The 20,944-nt window shown below is 45.0% G+C and overlaps 1 protein-coding gene across 3 annotated transcripts in view; it reads right to left on the bottom strand.

Moving 5' to 3' along the window:
• The window catches only part of LOC147013235 (platelet-activating factor acetylhydrolase 2, cytoplasmic-like), a 50,130-nt gene that overhangs the window by 24,890 nt on the left and 4,296 nt on the right, over window positions 1-20,944 (bottom strand). For all 3 annotated transcript variants that reach the window (XM_085854902.1, XM_085854903.1, XM_085854904.1), the window contains exons 2-6: window positions 16,992-17,135; window positions 16,190-16,346; window positions 4,658-4,751; window positions 2,250-2,318; window positions 1,740-1,851 (exon numbers count right to left, since the gene is read on the bottom strand). In XM_085854902.1, coding sequence (XP_085711028.1) covers window positions 1,740-1,851; window positions 2,250-2,318; window positions 4,658-4,751; window positions 16,190-16,346; window positions 16,992-17,084 — 525 coding nt within the window. In that variant the 5' untranslated portion in view covers window positions 17,085-17,135. The remainder of the gene's footprint in view (window positions 1-1,739; window positions 1,852-2,249; window positions 2,319-4,657; window positions 4,752-16,189; window positions 16,347-16,991; window positions 17,136-20,944) is intronic.

Genomic DNA, 20,944 nt, shown 5'->3' on the forward strand with positions numbered 1-20,944 from the left:
AACCGGATCAGAAATAACACGCCCATCACAGCTAGAACCAATCTGGGAGCGAGCACCAAACACGCCAGATACGATTCCGCCTCCTTGATAATACCACCAATCAGGGGGATGTATCGATCAGATCGGAAATAGTTCACACCCCATGTTAACCAGCCAATGGGGGCCAATCCAAATGGATCACAGAGCAGAAACTGGTGGAGTTACAGGGGTGAGTAATGATAAAGTCCATATTTAACATCTTACGAGCAGAGAGAAAGGAAGCCTGAGCAAGACGCTGGAGGAGAAAGCCCGAGTTGAAGAACCTTCACAAGAGCATCTGGCTTGGCTCATTTAAGAGCCGGCCTCTTCTGCCAGAGGTTCCCATCCAAGCTGCTCACCTCTCAGCCTTCCTGCTATCTGGATCCAGTCAGCGGATCACAGCGTGCCCTTAGTGGTGTGCTGTGCCAGTGTCATTGAGCTTCTGTTGATATCAGTGCAAGGGGAGGGGGGTTGTGGTGTGGATCTTGTGGCTGTAAGTGTCTGGCAGTCCTGGTGCATCAACAAATAAACACCAGAGCGCAAGTGTGGCATTCACTGCGGTCATGGGGGAAGCCTGTGCCCACCAGTAACCAAGAGCTTTGCAACTCATGAAACTACCCAAAGGGACACGCTGTTTCTCTGGAACCATCGCACCAGGTTAGGGAGGGTCAATGTTGTCCTTCCCAACTGTGTCTCACCCTCTTTCCCTATTGAACGAAAGCGGGCCCATATCATAGAGGTGTTCAGTAACAGTAGATATCATATACTGTATTCCGAGGGTTCACTTGTGTTTGAATAATTGCTGATGTACATATATGTGATTGTAAATACAAACTGTGAAAGTAAAACCGTTTGGTTTCTGTAAATGATGCATTCTGTTCACCAAAGTGGAAGAATATGGTGGTGTGGAGGTTTAGAGGATAACTAATAGATGAAAAGGTCATCACACAACAAGGTAAGCTTGGCCTCCTTAAATCGCTGTGGGTCACCTGGTGACTCGGCAGGAGCCTCGCTCAAACCTGTGGCTCCACAGGGCAGGAGTATGACACATAGGGCCCAATCGCTTGCTCAGGAGCCGTGGGGTTGACGTGACTCACGGATTCGGACCAGTTATCCAAACCGACCATGAACAGACCAATACACTTTATAGAGACCTTTGGCGGCCTTAAAACGGTGTTGAAGTCCAACGTGCTGTCACTTAAAATCTTGCCAGATTCTGATGTACCTACACCCAAAAGTTGGGGCCTCTAGGTCCTGGCTTTTGGCCGTGAAAGAGTAACAAAAGCACAAACACTTCAAATTATTTAAAAGATCAACCTTCTTTCTAGTCTCAAAATGGTATTCTATTGAAATTAAACTAACAGACAATCAAAAAAAAAAATTAAATTCAAATTCAACTCAGGGAAACAGCAAAGCAAATTGTAAATTATTATGTACACCAGATGTGCACTGGACTCGTTAGCAGATAAATTGGCAAGTTTGCACAGTGTTTGCCTTCTCAAAACCAAAAACGAGTTTACAAGAGTTATACAAACTATTTTCAAACAAATAATGTAATTGGATGTGAAAGCAATTCTAGCATGCATGCCATTCATGCCTACGAAGTCAAGAGTCATACGAGTTTCCATGACAATATGATCACAAACCACCTGGCTGTGTTATATCTTGTTAACAAAATCCAACATAAAAAATAAAAATAAATAAACTTTCCAAACACAAACCTGCTTGTTTCTCAAAGGAAATTCCTTTTCTCCGGGTTGCAGATGGTAGAACGATATCCACTTCTCCTGTCCATCATTGTCAATGAAGTATGAAGCTGAAGCCGATTCATCTCTAGTGCGATCACACAACAATGGCATCAGTTCTGAGCAGCACGACTTAACCACAGATTCCAAAAGCTTGAGGCACGTACAAAAGTCTTGGCACGGAATATTACAAGGCAAGCAAAACATCCTGTGCCATGATTGGTTGAAAATGCTGACATGTCGAGTTGGCCCACAAATTAGAAAAAGACAATTTGGGAGGTTGATGGAGGTCGCATAACCGTATGCAGGTCAGTGAGGTATCATTGTGGTGTTCCTATGGGCTGTTGATGCTGACAATTCAACCCGTACCGTTGAGGGAAATACAACAAGACTTATCCCACTCCAACAATGAGCTGCTCTTCCGGGGAAGTGCCATTTGAACATGCTAATCTTACACCAATGTAAAACAAGGTCATGTTGGGTTACCTGTGTTCCACTGCACCAACCACAAAGCCTTGAGAAGCCATCTCGATGCACACTGTAGAGTACAATGACCTGAAAAACCGGCATACCATACATCCCTCCTGGTAACACGGCCAAATATTGGCATGTTATAAATTACATGTACATGCTTAAAGTACGTATTGAATGAACGCCAATAAGTTGGGATGGAATAAATAAAATGGAACACAATGAATCATTGCAGCAAATAATAAACATACATGATCCTAAAGGAGGCTGCGTTACCAATTTGATTTAAATTGTGGATAAAACTGGTTAATCATGTATTATTCTTACAACCCACAGCAGTAATGGAGAACTTGATAAAATCCCTGTCTCCACATCTCAATAAAATAACTGCTCAACTATCAGGACACGTCTTTCAATCCTCAATAAGGCCTGCCTATTGTATCCCTCAACTTACTTATGTGGTCATTTTTTTCATGAGTGTCAACCTGCCTTGAGCTAAACATATTGTAACAGCCGTTGGCTCGTTTCAGTTGCCAGGTTCTAATCTGGCACGTCCCATCAAAGTGACCACAACAGATAATCCGCTTCGAGACATCCCTGTTGGATCTGCGTCTGAAGTCTGCGTTACCATTCGGATTGGAAGCCGCAAAGCAGCCGAGTGTTGCACTAGTTGTCATCATGTGACAGGTTGCTCGGCCTAAGATTAGATCCAAAGTCACGTGATGTGGTCTTACCAGCGGTGTGGCGATCGCGATTAATTATTTCCCCTCAACGGTTCTTTATCGAACCACCAAATAAAGCAGTCACAACAGCCACAATTCACCCCCAAGCCAAAGTGTATTTCAGAAGCAAGGGATGATGACATGAGGGGAAGGAACGAAAGAAGCAATCAACAAAAAATAAATCAAATCCCTTAACCCATGAACCGATCATATATGCCCACAAACTAATGAATGGATGGGAACCTTAATTATTTATGCCTTTAGGCCTCAATGCACACAATAGAAAGACAGAGGGAATTGACAGGATTGAAGAGATGGTCGACAAACGTGTCAAATTCTGTGGCACTGGATGGTCCTGGCCGCTCCAGATGGGGCGGGTTGCTGTGAAGGAAGGGGGGAGGCATGGCTTTGAATGGATGAGGCATGGAACGCCTTCAGTGCAATTCCTCCCGGGTTATCCTCTCACTTCATTCTCGCCCTCAACTTTTATCAGCTCGGCCACACACATCACCAATGAAGCTTTATGCCCCTCCCCTCTCATTCAAGATTGGCCGCCATTCAGCCCGGTGAGCGGAACGACCCCTCTGTGACCTCTCACCTCGAGGCGGCGGCCGCGGCCCAGCTCTGGCTGCGTAACAGGATTCCCTGCCTAAACTGGTGCTCCAAGGCGTACCAAAATGCAAAAGAGACATTTATGACAGACAACAGAGGTGAATGATAAAAATGGGATCAAACGGGTTGGTATTTTTAGATATATAGAATAGAGAAGGTTGTCAGTGTCAAACCATTACATAAGCGACGCATATCGAATTTCACATTTAATTACTTTACACTGGTGCTGAGCCACTCATTAAAGAAAAAACACAACTGTTATACTAAGTATTTATAGCCCACAAGGAGTCATTTCCACAACGATATCTCCAAGTTGTCCTGCAAATCTACTCGGTGGATTGCAATTTTACACAGAGCCAAGTTCATAAAGATGTACAAGGCCGTCCTCCAAAGCATCACAAAATACAGGTTTCCACTTTGGGCTGGTGCTGTTGCTTTCCATCTCACCCACCAAGAGGATGTTAAATGCAAGCCTTTCTGAGTGTTTGGCATTTCTTCACAGGAGGCTGAGTTTTAGTAATTCTGATTATCATTCCATACAAGCAGGTATGAGGGCTTGCAATCCATTACTGCCCCTCATTTTGCAAGCAGCATGTGGGAAGATTAGAGGTGTATATGCATGCCGAAGTACAAAATATTTATGCGGTGCCCTACCTGGGATACCAGAAAATTATTAGCTACTTTGTTTAAAATACAGAACGTTTCCCAATCTCATCAAATAGTTGGATATCGTTCGAGTTGATCTTTGGTGAGAACTGAAGAGGATGCAAGATGCACGTCGGCCCACAATTGGACAAACACAGGGAGGTGAGAAAAGTTCGAGAGAAGATGGACAAAATTGTTCAAATGAGAGTGAGACTTTGGCTTTGGGAAATTAACCAATATAAGGTAAATGTCAGAACACATTCATACCTGTATGGCTGAAAGAACATGTTATGCAACATTCCATATTCACCGCAATGAGATATTTTTCCCTTTAAAGATAACCAGGGTGGACATTTAACCTCCTATCCAGCTTGATAGACATATTATGATTACTTCAAAAATTCCAGAAGAGGACTGGGTAAAGGCCTAAAATAACATTCCCACCTGAAGCCACCAAGACCGTGTGAAAATATGAGGAGGGGGTATACTCCTTTGTCATTAAGAGGAGCATTCCAGTAGACAGCAGCATTCATCTTGCCTGCAATCAGCCCGAGAGAAAGCACATGACAACAGTGAGAAAACGGAGCATCATGATCAGAGCGCATAGTTACCAAGAACTCGACATGTATGTGCTGATCTCATGTATAGCATACATCCATTGAAATGGAGGAAAGGAGCTGCTAAAGAGGAATTTCATGATCTTTACAAATCAGAATAGGAAAAAACAAAACAAAAAAGGAAGATGTATATACTTAAACACCAGACTTGTGGTGTCATGGTTAGAGCGTCCACTATGACTATGGGAAGTCGGTGGTTAAAACTCCGGCTGAGACATACCAAAGACAAAAGATGGTACTTCCATGCTTGACTCTCAGCATTTAAATGCACGGAGCATGCAGAAACAATGCTGGGAAGGCAATGGCAAACCACCCAGTATAACCTTTGTCAATAAAATGTTTTGGCAGCACCAACGTTCTGTAAAGTGTATGGCACATCAAATCAAATCTTCTTAAACTGAGCTCAGGCTCATTGTGGAGTTCACACGTAAATCACATGCAGGGCAATTATCTGAGAAGTCATCAGTATACTTATTATTTGTCCATAAAATGTAGGGTCATGAAAGAGCAAGGTACCAGAGGCCAAAGAGACCAAACACTGACAATTTGGCTGGAGTTGGATGCAACAAGAAAAATAATCAATGAACAGGAAAAGAGGAAGGAGGGGAGGAAACACTTCAACCTGCAAGTAAGAGGAATGGCTTAAGGGGGGGGGGGTTAATATGGGTATAAAAGAGCAAGGGTATCGATGGGGGATGAGAGACGGTGGTGCACCACGTGCTTGAAGCCATACAGGGAACGATGGGATTGAACCATCTCCAGAAAGCAGTTCTACAAAGTGGAGAAAAGAGAAACAAGAGTGGAGATGAATGGAAAGCCTCAGTTTTGGAGATGAACAAGGAAGGGGATACAGGTGGAACACATGCATCCTTGAGTAGCAGGGTGCGTCTGAGAGGAGGGCTGAGAAAAGAGACAGAGCGAGACGAGAAAAGAGGCGGTTATAAACAGGTCAACAACCTGTTTGTGACGTGAGAGCAACAAGCACTGTGTTTTGGCCTCATGGGAAATGCAAGTGGGGATGGGGAATCATCTGCAAAATGGAAGCGTTTTCAAAAGAAAAAGAGGTCGTTTATGTTCATGAGGAACAACACTGGGCACAAGCCTACCTTGGGGTAATGCAGCCAACACTGGGAGAGGAAAGGAGACGTTTTCATATATAGTAAATTTACATTTCGAAAATATATTTGCAGGAAACACATTGACAAAGCGTTATCCCTGTGTCGTAAGAGGCGACCAGGGTTGCGTCAGGAAGGGCATCCGGCGTAAAACATGTGCCAAATCAGTATGCGGATCTTAATGGATGATCCGCTGTGGCGACCCCTAACAGGAGCAGCCGAAAGACGAACAACAACAACAACAACAACATTGACAAAGCGTGTGGAAGAACTTGGAAAGTCAGCAGTGAAAGTCATCCAGTCAATCTATGCCATTTTGAGGGTCAACCTCAAACACGTTATAATATAAATAATGGGTGAGTTTTCTTTATTGTCAAACAACTTTATCACAGAAAAAACAAAAGTCTATTCAAATTATGTTGGTGGAACATGTATTTTCTGCAGAGAAGAAATCTATACTAGTCAATGTGTGTGTGTGTGTGTGTGTGTGGGTGTGTGTGTGTGTGTGTGTGTGTGTGTGTGTGTGTGTGTGCACACTCCATAACTCCAAAACCATGACACCAAGCAGCCTGAAACTTTGCATGCACACTAAGGAAACTCCAAGGAAGTGCATGAGTGAAAATTGGGTGTGAATTAATTAAAACACCCCTTCTGAAGATAATTAACGGCATTATTTAATTATATCCTTTATCAAGTGCATCCTCACAACCTTGCTCTCTGGGGGCCAAAGGCATATCCTGGGTTCTGAAGCCACCGTGTTTTTTTGGCCTGCTTAACCACGTTTTGACTTGCAACAGGCTGCAACGATTACTTAACGACAAAGTTTTCTTTTTCACTTTCCTCACTCATATTATCGAATTCCTCTTCATCGTTGCTACAAATCACTGGGTACATTGCAATGTTTATAAATTCCGGGAGACGTCAGCGTTTGTCGCCTTATTTCATTTTCGCACGTGCCCTAACCTCGAGAATGTCTTAAACTAAGCCGAATTACAAATTTTAAGCTCCATAATTGAACTTAGCAGCAGTTCTGACTTCCAAAAAAAAGTGTTAATTTGTCCAATTTGGACATTTGATATTTGGGGCCGTCTCTGGGAGGGAGGTGTGTGTTTAATACGACGGTTCGGAGATTGCTATTGCTTGCCAATTGAGCCGTTCCTCATCAACCATTTCATTGGAGTGCTCTACAATATTTGTATTGTCACTGAATACTGTACGTCCATCGACTTAAAAAATGTTCAGGAGGCACTCACCTGTGTTGTGGCCCCATGTTGTTCTGTCGTGAATTGGGTGATGGCTGGCTCACTGAGAATGTGCAATTTCCCTGTTTTGTATGAAATTCTTTCATTATACAACCCGTCACTTCGGCAAAGATAAATATGAAAAAAAAACCTTTCGCTAACATCACAGCAGGATAGCCGAGAGGTACACACGCTCGCTCTCAGCTACAGTATGAAGCCTGGGTGAAAATCCCGACCCAGCTATGAACTGTCATCCCGGTGTTTCATAAGCAGGGTGATTCATCAATGTGTGTACCGTTAAACTGGATGACATCTGCTGGAATCCCTCCCCCCCCCACTCCCCTCATCTCCACTATCCCTCTCTCTCGAAACATACCTGGACGGTGCATTTGTCCACACACATCTGAGCGGTCGTCATCTCCGCATGCATCTGAAGGCCCAGTCACACCTTGACGTTTTAGCCAACTTATGCCGATTTTTGAAAAATTTGTTAAAACGCTGGCACACGTCGAATACGTTATGGGTAAGTTTTGGAAACATTGAGAGCACACTGAAAAACACTGCCATACGTCGTAGTACACTGGCTTTCATCGTTGTACTTTGCGGTTGTCCTCAAATTTTAGCATGCTTGAAATTTTACGACTTATGCCAGCGTATGACTCACACATTCCGCTACGCTGGCCATAAGTTGTAGGCAAGTTATGCGATCGTTGACACACGTTGAAACACGTTACTTGTAAGTTTACTCACAAGTCGAAACACGTCGAGGTAATGTTTAGCGTACCCGAAACTTATTCCTAACCTATGAGTAACTTGTTGTAGGCACGTAACGCGATCGTTGACACACGTCCACACACGTTACTTGTACGTTACTCATAAGTTGAAACACGTCAAGGTAATGGTTAGCGTCAGTGTTACAGACTCTTTTTTTTTCTTCTTCTTCAGTATGATGGTGATGTTGACACTTCAATTTCTCGTGCGGTTATGATTTAAATCTTTGAGCGGCAGCCTATTAATTATATTATATTATAACCACACTTGAAATTGAAGTGTCAACATCACCGTCATACCGAAGAAGAAAAAAAAAACCAGGGAGTCTGGAACACTGACGCTAACCATTACCTTGACGTTTTTCAACTTATGAGTAACTTACAAGTAACTTTTGTCGACGTGCGTCAACGATCGCATATCGTGCGTACAACTTATTCCCATCGCATGCGTAACGTGTGAGGCATACGGCAAGTACGTCGTAAAATTTTTAACACGTTTAAAATTTCAAGACAAACTCAACTTACTACGACATATGATAGCGTACTATTCACGTATACCAAACTTACCCATACCGTATTCGACGTGCGCCAGAATTTTTGACGCATTTTTCAGAGGTCGGCATAGGCTGGCAAGATCACCAAGGTGTGACTGCGATGTTGACACTTCCATTTCTCCAGCGGTTATGATTTGAATCATTGTGCGGCAGGTTTTTAATAGGCTACGCCACGAGATCGTCGGCGATACGTGCAGCGCGCTATGCATAAGTTAGACTATCGTTGGGCATAGGTTGTGAACGCCGACAACAGGCTAAGCATTCGTTGGTATAAGTTATCTATAAGACAATCAAACGTTCTGTGTCCGTTACTAATATGTTATGCATACGACCAACTCGTTATGACTACGTCCGAATCTTTTAAAAAAAACATCAAAAGTTCAGCGTAAGGCCAGCGTTTTACATACATTTTAATACGTTGCCATTGCTGGCAAAAACGTCAAGGTGTGACTGGGCCTTTAGCGGTCGTCATCCCATACGTATCTGAGCGGTCTATCTCCCGCACGCATCTGAGCGGTCGTCATCTCCGCACGCATCTGAGCGGTCTATCTCCCGCACGCATCTGAGCGGTCGTCATCTCCGCACGCATCTGAGCGGTCGTCATCTCCGCACGCATCTGAGCGGTCGTCATCTCCGCACGCATCTGAGCGGTCGTCATCTCCGCACGCATCTGAGCGGTCGTCATCTCCGCACGCATCTGAGCGGTCGTCATCTCCGCACGCATCTGAGCGGTCGTCATCTCCGCACGCAACTGAGCGGTCGTCATCTCCGCACGCATCTGAGCGGTCGTCATCTCCGCACGCATCTGAGCGGTCGTCATCTCCGCACGCATCTGAGCGGTCGTCATCTCCGCACGCATCTGAGCGGTCGTCATCTCCGCACGCATCTGAGCGGTCGTCATCTCCGCACGCATCTGAGCGGTCGTCATCTCCGCACGCATCTGAGCGGTCGTCATCTCCGCACGCATCTGAGCGGTCGTCATCTCCGCACGCATCTGAGCGGTCGTCATCTCCGCACGCATCTGAGCGGTCGTCATCTCCGCACGCATCTGAGCGGTCGTCATCTCCGCACGCATCTGAGCGGTCGTCATCTCCGCACGCATCTGAGCGGTCGTCATCTCCGCACGCATCTGAGCGGTCGTCATCTCCGCACGCATCTGAGCGGTCGTCATCTCCGCACGCATCTGAGCGGTCGTCATCTCCGCACGCATCTGAGCGGTCGTCATCTCCGCACGCATCTGAGCGGTCGTCATCTCCGCACGCATCTGAGCGGTCGTCATCTCCGCACGCATCTGAGCGGTCGTCATCTCCGCACGCATCTGAGCGGTCGTCATCTCCGCACGCATCTGAGCGGTCGTCATCTCCGCACGCATCTGAGCGGTCGTCATCTCCGCACGCATCTGAGCGGTCGTCATCTCCGCACGCATCTGAGCGGTCGTCATCTCCGCACGCATCTGAGCGGTCGTCATCTCCGCACGCATCTGAGCGGTCGTCATCTCCGCACGCATCTGAGCGGTCGTCATCTCCGCACGCATCTGAGCGGTCGTCATCTCCGCACGCATCTGAGCGGTCGTCATCTCCGCACGCATCTGAGCGGTCGTCATCTCCGCACGCATCTGAGCGGTCGTCATCTCCGCACTCATCTGAGCGGTCGTCATCTCCGCACGCATATGAGCGGTCGTCATCTCCGCACGTATATGAGCGGTCCTCATCTGCGCACGTATATGAGCGGTCCTCATCTCCGCACGTATCTGAGCGGTCGTCATCTCCGCAAGTATCTGAGCGGTGGTCATCTCCGCACGTATCTGAGCGGTGGTCATCTCCGCACGTATCTGAGCGGTCATCATCTGCGCACGTATCCGGACGGTGGCTATGACCGAACGGTGGTTATGTCCGGATGGTGGTCATTTACGCACATATCCGAACAGTGGTTATGTCCGGAAGGTGATTATCTCTATACGTGTCCGGACGGACCATCGCCTCACACTGCCTTACCTTGCCCTCCCATGGCAGATCTGGATGGTGGTTATGTCCACACATATCTGGACGGCAATTATGTCCAGATGGATTCTCCCCTCATGCTTCCTTCCCTGTCTCTGCCCTGCCCTCCCCTCAAGCTGCCTTCCCTTCCCCCACCCCTACTCGCTCCCCCAACATTCCTCTCCCCCACCCCTCCTCACTCCACCCATTTCTCGCTTCCCCTCTCCTCACTTTCCCCTTTCCTCGCTCCTATCCCTCTCCTCACTCCCACACCCCGATTCCTCACTTTCCTCGCTCCCCTACCGTTCCTCACTCCCCCACCGCTCCTCAATCCCCCCTTCCCTCCTCAATCCCCCCTTCCCTCGCTCCCCACCTCACTCCCCCACCCCTCCTCTCTCCTCCACCCCTCACTCCCCCCTTTCCTCGCTCCCCCACCCCTCTTCCTCACTCCCCCACCCCTCTCACCATACCCTTCCTCCTCTGCCTAGAATATAAATTCTATATTATAGAATATAAAACCCGTCGCTTTGCTGCCGGAAATACGAATCTTTTCTGTGATGGCTAATCAATAGGGCAAGAAGAAAAAGGATTCCTGAGAGTGCGGGAAAAACCAGTGTCACAAGTTGGCGTTTGCAGTTTCGCTACATGTGCCCATGTTCCCACGAAAAAAATTAATAATAAAATTTTTTTTTTCATCAAAAACCTTCTTGGGAGTTCCCCGAATCCACCATAGTTCGGTTTATTGAAATCCGTTAATCCGCTCTCAAGTTATAACATAACAAACAAACGGACAGACAGACATGGCTCCTTTTATATCGATTTATCTATAACTAAAACTATCACCTTGTACGTATGTACGTATGTATGTTCCTGAAATACAGCCAAAATGGTACACGACAGTGCAAAAATTTTAGGGCTACCTTACTCAACATTCGCCTGTGGTGTGCAGTATCGAGTTTTGTTCAAATCTGGCAACGAAAAAAATTATTTAAAAAAATCAATTCCCGATTCAGTGAAGTACTCTTCGGGAGAATTTGATCAATGCAAACAACCTCAGCGGTATAGTTCGCTGGAGCTATTTTTTTTTTCATCAACCGCTGTCAGAACGAGAACCCAACGGGTTCACGGGTCGTCTCGTTCACCGTGCTACTCAAATTGGTGGTACGCGGACCGGTGCCGGTACGCGAGTCATCGACTGCCGGTTCGCGACGAGTTTCCAGTTTCACGTTATCATAATATATAACATGTAATGCATAAAATGAAAATGTATAAAATCTTGAAGAATAATATGTTTAAGCCGACAAATTCAAAATACGAGAGAGAGAAGTCTGTCAATGTTGGAAGTTATAGCAGAACCGAACGTGAAGGTAATATAATGTGAATTTCAGCGGAGTTGCCAGGTGAGGCTCTTTTGTTTTGCCAAAATGGGTGTAATTATAATTGTACAGTTGTCATGAAAGTTTTAAAATATTCATATTGTTTCTTTATATTATAGAAAAACTGCTTAAAACAAACTCCTAATACCAACAGTAGTAAAGTTATTCATGTGTTACGGTTCTAGGAACCGTAAGCATCCAAACATACAGTTGTCCCAAACTCAGTTATGCCGTTAAGTACAAGTGTAGACAGATCCCTTCCTTGTCTTTAGTGGGAAGACACTGGGGTGCGTTGCGATGTTTTTTTAGTTAGGGTAATAAATCTTTATATCCCATCCCCCACCACGATCCACTGTCCACCTGCGTCTCTGGAGCCTCGTGTTTCCGAGGCAAAATCTTGCAGCAGTTCCAGCTCCTCGGCTTCCCCAAACGTTCCAATATATTCTTGGCTGTGCCACCGTTCACCTTACTCAAACACGCGTGGAGTGGGCGGGCTTTCTCGACCTGGCCGAGATTTCGCCCAGAAAGGGGTGAACCCATGAAGGACCTGTCCAATAGGGACTCTTAGTATATCATTATAATTTTGTGCGCATTGACTGTGGGACTCAGGTTAAGGTTGGAATATAACAGGTTTAATGGAAATATTGATTTTTGAAGCTATTATCACTAGAGGTTGTTTAATTATCTTTTGTTTAGAATTTTATTGTATTGTTCATTTTTTGTATTCTATTTGCACTGATTCTACTATGTACAGTTCAAATATTACAAATAAGCATTATTTCAGTCCATCATTCCAGGGTTATGGAATTTATATTAATTATTTTTATCTCTAATTTACAGATGGCGAAGCGAGGCCCAATGGACATGTTTATCAAGCCGAGAAATCCGGTTGCTGACCACACACGTAATTCTGAATCAGATGACGGCGATGTAAATGAAGCTGAAGTATTGCCGGCAAAAATAATTCGTACTAGCTTTACTCGGAAATATGACTCCTCATACATTCAATTCGGTTTTGTAGCCACGAATGATGGGGGAGTGCCAAAACCGCAGTGCGTTATTTGTGGAGATGTGTTGGCTAACGACTCAATGAAGCAGTCAAACCTCAAGAGGCATTTAAATACAAAACATAAAGAAACGAGTTCAAAGTCAAAAGAGTTCTTTGAAAGAAAGCATGTTGTTTTAAAAGGCCGTCAGAAACAGATCTTTGAAGTGTCACACATAAATACTTGTGCTTTGCGGGTTTCTTATAAAGTAGCACTTCGAGTTGCTAAGGATAAAAAGCCATACACAATCGGTGAGACGCTAGTGATGGGCTGTATTAAAGATGTCTGCATGGAAATGCTGGGTGAGGCGGCTGCAAGGAAAGTGGCTCAGGTGCCACTTTCAAATGACACTATCGCTCGACGAATTCACGATCTGGCTCAGGATATGGAAGATCAACTCATAGGACAGATTAAGTTAGCAAAGTACTTTTCTTTGCAGCTTGATGAATGTACCGACATTGCTAATATGGCAATTCTGATGGTGTATGTGTGCTTTAAACATGAGGGTGATTTGAAGGAAGAGTTTTTTTTTTTCTCTGCTTCACGACCAACAAAAACAACTAGTTCTGAAGTGTTCAAGACTGTGAGCGACTACATCGTTAACAAATGTGGGTTGGATAAGAAGTTTTGCGTCGGCGTATGTTCTGATGGCGCTGCCGCAATGATAGGTCGGCATTCAGGAGTGGATACCCAGATCAAGGCGCTCGTCCCAGAATGCAAGTCAACGCACTGCTTCCTTCACCGAGAAAGTCTTGCAACAAAAAAAAATGTCAACAGAACTAAACAGTGTGCTCAGCGAGGTTGTAAAAATTGTGAATCATGACAAAGAAGAATACAGTATTCTGACAAAAGAAGCAGGCTCACCTTTCTCATTAGTAAAAGTTAAGGATTTAACATGCCTATATCATCAATTTCATATTTTAACATTACAACATTTTCAAAGTTGGCTTCAATGTAATGTTACCCATTTCCTTTCAATGTCTTTATTCACTGGAGTTTAAGATAACTAAAATATATAATTTTTTCACCTACCTTATTCATTATAATTTTTCATTTTATTACTTGTATACCGGTATACATATGTTTATAATAACTATGTTTGAAGGCTTTGCTAGTTTGATTTTTTTTTATTTTTTAAAATATTGTAATACTATATTACTCGTTTACAAAATATATATTAAAAAAATGTGTCAACTTTTATTATATTTTTATATTTTTCCGGTATAAATTGATATTACTACGGATGTTCAAACAATATTTTCTCGGATCATAAACAAATAATAATATGGTATCAGTCCCTGGCATATTGGAAAAAAAAACCTGCCAGTCCACCACATCAGATAGTTTGAGAAGCACTGGTCTGGTAGATAATAAAATTGCACAAAAACTGCACATGTTGAGCCCATTATTGTTTACATGTCAATCTGATTGCTCACATGTGACAGTGAATCCAACTCTTAATTTCCAATTGGTCACTGGCTTTGACACCAACACAAATTTTTATTACAGAACAACAAAAAAAAAAGAAGCTAAATATATCCAACAAACCATTTCAAATGCAGCACCTCACCAACGATAGAACATGTAAATTACATCAGATGCGGCAATGAATGGGAAGTGTTGATCCCAGCTTGCTGGTTCAATGACAGAAGTCATTTGCATTTTTTGCCATTTTTTTTTTTAATTGAAAGCCAACAGTGACTTCATGCCAGAAAGGATGTGATGGCATCAACACAGCCAGTGAGTGAACAGGGTGGAGCCAGTATCCGGACAATTCAAGGGCAGATTGTTCACCAAGACGACTGGAAAGAGTATTGTAAACCTCGTAGAATTTCCTCGAACAAGCAAAAACAGCATGATGCGGAAATTCCTGTGCCTCAATGATGTGTTTTGCGGTGAGAAGAATCTACATTTGCCTGCTAAATTCACGACCTGTTCTGTAGACAATATGCAAAGTTTCAAGGTAAGAAAAAGGGGTTTGATGCAGTTCCAGTCAGAACCATGAACTTCCACGAAGCTTGCAAATTATGGAAAGACCATTGGAGAGAGAAAGTAGAGGCAAGAATGGGGCCAAAAACTATATACAGCACAATATTTCAAAAGATGTGGACAGGTCATTTCAAACTTGGTGGATGAGTTGGGTAGGTAACAAGAACAAGCAGATTCGATTTTGGTTCATGTCCGGATGCAGATCCGGCCAATCAGTGGGATACAAAATGTAAACTGTTCAGCCTGGAGGAGGTATGCACTCAGCTGAGTGTCGTTCTCGTTGCAGATGACAAATGTCTGAAAGGGTTTTAATGGTTCCTGGAGGGAGGCATTAAGTATTCAATATCGGTATCCATAGTGTCCTGCCTTTTGAAGAATAATTTTTCCATTATTTTTATTTCACTTAAAAATATTTGGTTATTTTCAAATTTTCAATAAATAAATAATAATTAAAAAATTCTTCCAATTTTAAAGTTTATTTTTCAATTCTCAATTATTTGATTCTTCAATTATTTTATTTTTTTATTTTACCTCCGCCACCGAAGGTGAAGGAGGTTACGTGTTCACCCCTTTCTGTCTTTGTTTGTCTGTTTGTGTACAGGATATCTCAAAAAAAAATTGACGGATCCGGATGAAATTTTGTGGACGGTTTCAGTGTGTGACAAGGACGAATTGATTACATTTTGGTGAAGATCCGGATCCGGATCAAACTACTTAATTTATTAAAGTGATTCTTCACCATTGAGAGATGGGGCCAAAAACGATATATAGCACGATATCTCAAAAAGTTGTTGACATATTCGGACGAAACTTAGCGGACAGGTTGGGTACGTAGCAAGGACGAATTGATTCGATTTTGGTGAAGATCCGAATCCAGATTATCCGAAAGAATTACTTAATGTTTAAAGCGATTCTTCACCATTTAAAGATAGGGCCAAAAACGAAACATAGCCTGATATTTCAAAAATGTATTGGGTCAGATATGTTCTCGTGAATCAGGCATTGCGTGACGGAGGTAGTATGTGCTCTGCCGAGTGCCCTTCTAGTTTAAATTTTGATTTCATTATGAGACAAAATGTCAAGTGCTACCAATTGGCTAATATGACGAGTTGGCTATACTGGGAACTATCAGCGATTTCCAATTGCAGCCCTCTAGTTTAAATAGATTTAGGCACCTCTGTCGATGCTATTATAATTTGGAGAGCAAGACACTCCTGCAATTACTAATACGGAAAGCTTACGAGAGTGGAGTAAAAGATATCCAGCTCCAGCCTGACATACGTACCCACCGAACCACCTGTTGATGAAGTGTGGGAAGAGCCACTGGCTACGCCTTAAGAAGCTCACAAGTCCAACGGTGTATTCATGGCGGGGAATTAATGAGGTAGGTGGATACATCTTGCTGTCGTTCGTTGTGCATGGGTAGTAAACACGCATAAAGGTCCCCTGTAGAAACAATAAATATGGAACAAAGGAGTTTATAATCTAATATTAAAAAAGCACATTTTAACCATTCACTGACCGACCGATATTAAATGTTCGGGACCTTCCGGGTGATGTAGAAAGCTGAAATTTTGCATGATGACGAACATCAAAGCTGATACAACGGGGGGGGTGGAATCATAGAACCGTTGGAAAGCATCAGTCATTGAAAATAAATAAATAAATAAATGGAAAAATGCAGGTGAGCGACCCAAGACAATGAGGAAGCACGGTTCATTGTTGCTTGCAATGTGTAAGCATACCCTGCTTATAAAATAATAAAAACAATGCAAGCTAGCTGGGATTGTACGAGTACAATTGAATATTGTTGAGCAAAACAGAGCCACAAGGCAGCATGGTACCTCATTCATGGTCGCCATGCCCACCAGTAATTACATGCCCGAGAAGAGTACAATTGAACTTCCATCAACCTTTCCTTCCTTAACTTAGAGGGTTAAATACAGTTCAGATTGAGTGTTGAAGATAAACATAACTGAGCACAGCAAGCAGATTGCAGCACACCGAGCACCGGTACCGTGTTTTAGGTGAAGACAGAAGACCCTCCCGGAGGAGTTTGACATAGGGTATTGTTTCTCTGACGGTGTTTACCTCTTGCCCTCCATTTGTCATAAGATCGGCGCAGCCCACAGTGTGTGGTCCAGAGCCACGAGGCAGCATGTTGCACTCATCCACATTCGCCATGCCCGCAGTAACGACGTGGTCAGGAGGTCTGGGAGGTCAGCGGTTCAAACCCTGTGGTAGTCATACCAACACTTTAGAAAAAGGTACGTGCTGCTTCCCTTCTTGATTCTGAGCATTTTAAAAGATAAGTGCACAGGCAAACCACCCATAGTCCAGGCTCCACATGACATAAAGGCTTTATTTTAGAATGGACCAGATAACTCTTCGTAGACTATGCAGGCTCAATTTTATTTTAGTATCATCTCTGTAGGTTCAGAATCATCAGGCCTGCTCATCTACCTGTCTTGCGAAACCAGTGGAATCTAGGGGTTTGAAGGTCGGTGCCCAATCGTAAAGGTAGGTACCCAAGGTGCAATTTTCGGCATCTCTTGTTTACCAAATTACGTCGACAACGACATAACGCATGAAGGTAACCAGCTATTGTGAAAGATGTACAAGAAATATTATATATCCTCTTTCAGTTGGTGACCCGTTTGACCTCAGATGACCTTGAGGTCAAAAGGAGGTCAATTTTGTTGCAGAATCATCAAAATTGTTTACGAAACTTAAATTATCTAATTGAACAGTAGCGTTTAATTCCAATATCAACCTCATGAAATGCTGGTATAAATATCTAATGGTTGTCCATTTCATATATTTTCAGATAACCTATTAGTCTGGTGTTGGCTAAGTGGTTAGGGTGGTAGCTTGGGATCCTAGGTTCCTGAGTTCAAACCCCGTTGGGCCGCTGAATTAATACACCAGGAGGTTGACTCAGCATGTCATCCTTCCGAGGCCGGCAAAATGAGTAGCAGTGTACCGGTAAGGGGGGGCACTGCATCAGCGGAATAGCCGTGTCCCAAACAACGATGCAACCAGCAGCCACAGGCTGCACTCCATAGAGAGATAACCTATTGAGGAAACATGATGGATGATGTATGCAAGAGGACACAATCTTATACCGATTATAGTCGTTGCATCACATGCCAGAAGTCACCGCCCATACGCTACCAAAGTTACCCTTAAAGGGCTCTCTACACTCCACGATGCAGAGGAGGACAGAGCTGATGATGTTGCATTTAGACTGTGAGAATAATTGAATGAAGGTGATGAACAATTCCTTGAGAAGGTCCCTGTATGTCATGTCAAATGTCGAAATCCTTACACAAAAAGCGAAATCATCGTGCATATTATATACATTATACATATATCCAATACGTGCGACAAAAATGCAACAATGAACTCTGGAATCATCTCTTCTCGATCCATGCGTGGGTCATCTGCGACTAAATCCATGCTACAGTGTTTCATTTGTGCGAAGGAACGAGATCACTAAAAGTGAACATAAACTCCTGGTTGTGAGCACCAAGGATCGACAAAACGTGATACGGGAGCAAGCAGAGTTTCTCGGTGATGATATGTTACACCGTATCCAGGGACGTGGTGACAATTGTGTTGACATCATTACTGATGACCTCAGGTACCACAAGTCCTGTTTGAATGCAATGTGCATACATGACGAAGTCCCACCAACGGATGAAAGACCCCTCTGATGCAGTTCATGATGATGCTCTGCAGTGGTTCGCCTCTTACATAGGTGGTAATATCTTATCTGAAGATCGGAACAACGTCCTGACAAATACAGGAGCTGGTTGTCTGAACGTGATATAGTGAATTCCGCTTCATACAGGTCATCCATTCTCATAAAAATAAAAATAAAAAAAATTGAGGGCTCCGACACAGACAGTGGTTCAAAGGTCATAATAGTAGCACAAAAATAGCAATCTTCTATAACTTGTTCATCAGACATGTCAAGAGGTTATCTTCTATCAATGGTTGCCAGCCCAAAGAGGGAGATAGCCATAAAAAGTGCAGAGGAAAGTGATGAATCCACCACCACAGGAGCTAATCCTGAAAGGAACATTACCTTTCACCATTCTGATGAATCATTGCAGAATGATGTCAAGGACACTGCTACAAAACGGAGAATAAGCAGGAATTCTGGAAGATGATACATCACTGTTTATGGATAGTGCAGAGATCGCAGTTATCTTCACGCCAAAGCACATTGGCACAGGACTGCACGTCTTGAAACAAACGAGGAGTAAAGTCATCAAAATATTGAACCATTTTGACAACAGCATCACCTATCAAGATGGCCAGAGATACATCACTTCCATGGCACAGACGAGCGAGGATGACCAGGAACACAATCTGTGCTCCGTTATGCTGTTGGCGCAGATCATGACCCTTCAGCACTTAAAATGGCATTGCAGCCACAATTTCCACTTTCACAAGCCTCCTAAACCGGTTTGAACTGGGTTAGCTCACTGACCCACACCTCGGTTACATACCCACCCAGCACCCCGTACCTCGGTCACACCCGCCCAGCACCCCGTACCTCGGTTACATACCCACCCAGCACCCCGTACCTCGGTTAGATAACCACCCAGCACCCCGTACCTCGGCCACACCCGCCCAGCACCCCATACCTCGGTTACATACCCACCCAGCACCCCGTACCTCGGTCACACCCCCCGAACTCCATACCTTGGTCACACCCCCCCACACTCTCTACCTCAGTACACTCTCCCCCCCCCCCACTCTCTACCTCAGGTTGCTCTCACCCCACTCGTACCTCCTCAGTTGCCCTCCCCCACTCTGTCCCTCCTCAGTTCCTCTCCCCCACTCTTTGCCTCCTCAGTTGCTCTCCCCCACTCTGTACCTCCTCAGTTGCTCTCCCCCACTCTGTACTTCCTCAGTTGCTCTCCCCCACTCTGTACCTCCTCAGTTGCTCTCCCCCACTCTGTACCTCCTCAGTTGCTCTCCCCCACTCTGTACCTCCTCAGTTGCTCTCCCCCACTCCGTACCTCCTCAGTTGCTCCCCCACTCTGTACCTCCTCAGTTGCTCTCCCCCACTCTTTACTTCCTCAGTTGCTCTCCCCCACTCCGTACCTCCTCAGTTGCTCTCCCCCACTCCGTACCTCCTCAGTTGCTCTCCCCCACTCTTTACTTCCTCAGTTGCTCTCCCCCACTCCGTACCTCCTCAGTTGCTCTCCCCCACTCTGTACCTCCTCAGTTGCTCTCCCCCAATCCGTACCACCTCAGTTGCTCTCCCCCAATCCGTACCTCCTCAGTTGCTCTCCCCCAATCCGTACCTCCTCAGTTGCTCTCCCCCACTCCGTACTTCCTCAGTTGCTCTCCCTCACTCTGTACTTCCTCAGTTGCTCTCCCCCACTCCGTACCTCCTCAGTTGCTCTCCCCCACTCCGTACCTCCTCAGTTGCTCTCCCCCACTCTGTACTTCCTCAGTTGCTCTCCCCCACTCTGTACCTCCTCAGTTGCTCTCCCCCACTCTGTACCTCCTCAGTTGCTCTCCCCCACTCTCTCCCTCCTCAGTTGCTCTCCCCACTCTGTACCTCCCCAGTTGCCCTCCCCCACTCTGTACTTCCTCAGTTGCCCTCGGCCCCTCTGTACCTCCACAGTTGCTCTCCCCCACTCTGTACCTCCTCAGTTGCTCTCCCCCACTCTGTACCTCCTCAGTTGCTCTCCCCCACTCTGTACCTCCTCAGTTGCTCTCCCCCTCCGTACCTCCTCAGTTGCTCTCCCCACTCTGTACCTCCTCAGTTGCTCTCCCCACTCTGTACCTCCTGTTGCTCTCTCTGTACTTCCTCAGTTGCTCTCCCCACTCTGTTACTTCCTCAGTTGCTCTCCCCACTCCGTACCTCCTCAGTTGCTCTCCCCACCACTCTCTCAGTTGCTCTCCCCACTCCGTACCTCCTCAGTTGCTCTCCCACTCTCCAGTTGCTCTCCACTCCGTACCTCCTCAGTTGCTCTCCCACTCCTCCTCAGTTGCTCTCCCCACTCCCTCCTCAGTTGCTC

Source organism: Eptatretus burgeri, chromosome 14, assembly GCF_056783735.1.
Source record: "Eptatretus burgeri isolate ZD-2024b chromosome 14, Ebu_testis_v1, whole genome shotgun sequence".
In the NCBI taxonomy this organism is placed as follows: Eukaryota; Metazoa; Chordata; class Myxini; order Myxiniformes; family Myxinidae; genus Eptatretus; species Eptatretus burgeri.